Source organism: Oncorhynchus clarkii, chromosome 28, assembly GCF_045791955.1.
Source record: "Oncorhynchus clarkii lewisi isolate Uvic-CL-2024 chromosome 28, UVic_Ocla_1.0, whole genome shotgun sequence".
NCBI classification, from domain to species: Eukaryota; Metazoa; Chordata; class Actinopteri; order Salmoniformes; family Salmonidae; genus Oncorhynchus; species Oncorhynchus clarkii.
Window position 1 is genome coordinate 23,679,800 of NC_092174.1, and position 4,816 is coordinate 23,684,615.

The following is a 4,816-nucleotide window of genomic DNA, read 5'->3' on the forward strand; positions in this document are numbered from 1 at the left end:
GAAAGCTGACCAACTGAAGGGAAAGATTCCCGGTGTTTGTGATGCTCGTCGTTTGGTGCTACTCAGACAGGGTGGCGTGAGTGGTGAAACAGAAGAGTCGTTGTCTGTTCTTTTGAGTTTTGATGTTGTGTCTTTGCCCGACAAAGTGATGTTAGTTTATCCTGTGCAAGCTTTTGTGCCGAATACATTACGTTGTTACAGGTGTCAAGTTTATCACGTGTCAGCCAATCAGTATTCAGGGCCCGAACAACCCAGTTTATAATGTGGTGTAAAGCATATTTATTACTGTTTGTTTCTTAGGGATTCATTTAACTATAACTAAAACACTATAGCAATTATGCCAACCACTAGATGGTGTTGTTGGTCAGGTTTTTAACTAAACTAGGAAAGTCCAGATACTATTTATTTAATATTTTGTCTACAATAGGCTATATCTAATACAATGTTTTATTAGATGCTGTAATAGTCTTGTTCGTCATCAAAAGACATGGAGAGACAAACCTCCAAAAGAATAACATTGGAAAGTAATAGCAGTATCTTCTGATCAAGTTAATCAGTTTATTAATCATATGTTGTACTTATTCAACTATCCAATAATAAGAAGCATGTTTATTTAAATAGTTAATGCCCTAAACATCAGCTCATATTACATAACTCTCATAAATCATGACAAATATTCCTACATACAAATATATGTTTATTGTCCCTCTGCATTCCTGAGTGTAATAAAAAAAAGATTGTTTTGCCTCTACTTCTTTTGGGGTTTGTCTCAGGATTAGAACAACCCTAATCTCGGTTAACCTAGAAGTAAAATCCTGCGTAATTTGGTCAGCTGTACATGCAGAATCTGCCCACGGGATATTAGTACAACTCTCTTCATTCAAATAGCCATCCCTTCTAGCTGGTATTCACTTTAACCTTTCCAGTTTTAAGAGTGTTGCGTTTATAGGTCAAAACAATATTAACAAACTTTTCTCATTCATAGTATGTTATCAATGGTACAGTATGTTACGTTGTGAAATTCTCTTTTCAGTATCGTCATCTCAATGTTCTCAAAATAGTATTTTTTTGCTTTTCATTTTTTTTTTTAAAGAAATGATTGCTTCAACATGCAGTCTAAAATCAGATCTCAGTAGTGTTCAATAATTGCTGATATGTATTGAAATGGTTATATGCACAGGCTCCTGCTGATCCTGATTGGATCATGTGGCAGAACTTTAGCAGATTATCTAGGATTAGTTGTTACAAACCCAATCTGACCCACTATAATAATCCAGTCCTTAACTCTAACATAGCATACACTACACCCTTACTCGATCAGCAATTCAACTAGTGTAATTCTTTAGAGAAAGGACATGCTGTGAGACAACACGGTAGGGAGTCTGTGTGGCGGCCAACAGCTCTAGTATGTCAAACATTTATACAATAAGGTAGGCTGTGCATGCTCTTCTACTCTACTCATTCTGTTGTTGGTTTATGTGAATGTTGCTTTACTTGGCTCAAATTGCTGCATTGATTGTACATCATCTGCCAGCTCAGTATATAGGACAGTGATCCAACATAATTAAGGGGGGTTACACCTCCAAAGTATTATTTGAAATGTATCAAAACCATTTTAAAAGCTTTACTTATTCCAGGTCTGATTTAGCAACATATGTCATTTTTACTGTATCTGCTCACAATCACACATGTTCCTATGTTTCTCTAGAGCTATTCTCTGTGGTCAGTGGTCCTCTAGTGAAAGACTAGATGGCAAAACGGTTATCATTACTGGAGCCAATGCTGGCATTGGCAAAGAGACAGCAATGGACCTGGCAAAGAGAGGTAAGTACACTTGTGTAACAGTATAACTTTAGACCGTCCCCTCGCCCGAACCAGGGACCCTCTGCACACATCAACAACAGTCACCCACGAAGCATCGTTACCCATCGCTCCACAAAAGCCACAGCCCTTGCAGAGCAAGGGGAACCACTACTTCAAGGTCTCAGAGCAAGTGACACCACCGATTGAAACGCTATTTAGCGCGCACCACCGCTAACTAAGCTAGCCGTTTCACATCCGTTACACTTGCACCAGCATGTTAGTATACAGTACATATACCACCATGTTGTGGTGAAAGGATGGGTAGCATGATGCATGTTTGTTGACATAAACTGTACATACTTGACATATACGCTGAAATTTTTCTATAATCATCAGGGGGCAGGATAATCTTGGCCTGCAGAAACTTGGGCAGAGCTGAGGCGGCACAGAGAGAGATCATTGAGAAATCTGGAAACCCCAACATTGTGACCAGAAAGATGGATTTGTCCGACACAAAGTCCATTAGAGAATTTGCAGAGTTAATCAACAGGGGTTAGTAGAGACTTGTCACTCGTCCAATCTCTTTATAATCTCAATGTGATGACGTTGTCTCATGTAGAAATACAATATGGAATATAATACAAAACACAATCAGTCTTAACTTCAGTGATTACTTTTTTTATTTGGAAATACTCTTTCAGAGGAGAAACAAGTGAACATTCTTATCAACAATGCTGGGATCATGATGTGCCCATACTCTAAGACCGCAGATGGCTTTGAGATGCAGTTTGGAGTGAACCATTTGGGTGAGACAGAGCAACCTAACACAAATGAAGAGATACAAATAGGCTATAGGGGTGAAATTATATATTATCTATAGTTATTACCCTATGAAAATATTAGTCAGTAATACGTTGTATAAGAAATCTACTGTAGAGTAGCATGTTAGAATATCATGTCTTTCAGGTCACTTCCTGCTCACCTTCCTGCTGATTGATCTGATAAAGAGATCCAGACCAGCCAGAATCATCAACCTGTCCTCCATGGCTCACAAATGGGGTTGGATCCAGCTAGAGGACATCAACAGTGAGAGGAGCTACCACTCCAGAAGAGCATATGGACAGAGCAAATTAGCCAACATCCTGAGTATACGGTCCCTGGCCAAGAGACTAAAAGGTTTGTGTTACATTTTTTTTTCTCCCATATTGGTGTTGACATTATCAGTGGACCTGGGCAAGCAAAACAAACTGCATTGAAAACACTGCGGTTTATGATAGAAGCTTTGCAAGATTGGCTGGCTTTCCATCATAGAAGTTTTGCATCATTGGCTAGCTTAAAGATAATACTTTTCTTAGAACGTCTTATCTTGTTCACTAATAAACTTTCTAGCACTGCTGTTCTTTTACAAACATCCAAGAATTACTGTTTTATGAGATTGTCGATCCAGTCCCCTAAATCTTGTTATTTTGTGCTTATTCGGTAAGATAAAAGGTCATATGTGATAACTGCACTATTTAGAAGAGGTTTGATTCTCTACTTCCATTTTTCCTTTGTTAGACACTGGAGTGACAGTTTATGCAGTCCATCCAGGTATAGTGAGGACTGAGCTGAAGAGACACATGAATTTAGCCCTGCTGATATCCTGGAAGATTGTCAGACCTTTCACCAAAACTATTGTACAAGGTGCCCAGACCTCCATCTACTGTGCTGTGGAGCCAGAGCTGGAGACAGAGAGTGGTGGATATTTCAGGTGAAATCACACAATGAAGTGAATTGGTTTTTAGACCACAGTGACATTTTAGATAAATCCTAGGTTTACATAAGATATTTAGTATATGATACACATATAATTTGTTACTGAATTGTATTTGCATTGTTCACAGTGACTGTAAACCCTCCAGCTGTACCAGGGCTGCCAGGGATGATGAGATGGCTCAGAAACTATGGGAACTCAGCTGCCAAATGCTTGGGATAACATGGGACTGAACATCATCCTTGAATATCATTATAGATAGGCTAGAATATGTCAATTGTTTGAAAAGTGCATGCCTTGAATGCTTACACAATAGGTTATACTATGGAATCTATAGTTATACTATTGTTATGCATACTATGAATATGAATGCTGTATACGCAGAGCTTGACTTGGGATGAAATTGGTCCATTAGACTATGTACACAGAAATTCCCAAATGGCATTAGCCTATGCTATAGAGACCTGATTATTCAGTGTTAAGGGTTCATACTCAGTTTGACAGATGGAATTTCATAACTTTTCCATAACTTTTAACCAAATTTCCATGACCATTAATTGGCGGCATCTTTATGTAGCCTACATGGAAAAAGTCAGCATAAATGTGGTATTGACACTAGAAGGCTGCTGGTCTATGATCACATGTAGCCCTACTAGCTCCTGTCGTTGTGCCCTTGATCAAGGCACTTAACCCCCCACAAAGTAGAATAAATGCACTGTTAAAACCTCTACAGGATCGGTGTCCCCCTGCAGGACGGTTAAGCTAACATGCGCTAGTATGATTAGCATGACGTTGTAAGTATCAAGACCATTCCCCAGGACATAGACATATCTGATATGAGCAGAAAGCTTAAATTTGTGTTAATATAACTGCACTGTCCAATTTACAGTAGCTATTACAGTTAAAGAATACCATGCTATTGTTTGAGGAGAGTGCACACTTATGTCCATGAAAATGTATCAATAAACTAATTAAGTACATTTGGGCAAACTTGATACAACATTTTGAACCGCAATGCAATGGTTCATTGGATTAGTCTAAAACATTGCACATACAATGCTGCCATTTAGTGGCCAAAATCTAAATTGTGCCTAAACTGGAATAATACATTGTGGCCTTTCTCTTGCATTTCAAAGATGATGGAACAAAAAAAAATAATGTTATTTTCTTTGTATTATATTTTGTGTTATATTCTCTATTAATTACACTAGCTATAACATTTCCACAAACTTCAAAGTGTTTCCTTTCAAATGGTATCAA

General features: G+C 38.2%; 1 protein-coding gene across 1 annotated transcript; it reads left to right on the forward strand.

Moving 5' to 3' along the window:
• Nucleotides 1–1,301: 1,301 nt before the first annotated feature.
• On the forward strand, nt 1,302–4,073 carry LOC139386805 (retinol dehydrogenase 12-like). The gene is made up of 7 exons (XM_071132612.1): nt 1,302–1,430; nt 1,709–1,824; nt 2,200–2,355; nt 2,505–2,609; nt 2,770–2,979; nt 3,361–3,553; nt 3,687–4,073. Exons 1-7 carry the CDS (start codon nt 1,408–1,410, stop codon nt 3,787–3,789), a joined length of 906 nt encoding a protein of 301 aa, XP_070988713.1. The 5' UTR covers nt 1,302–1,407; the 3' UTR covers nt 3,790–4,073.
• The last annotated feature ends 743 nt before the right edge of the window (nt 4,074–4,816 follow it).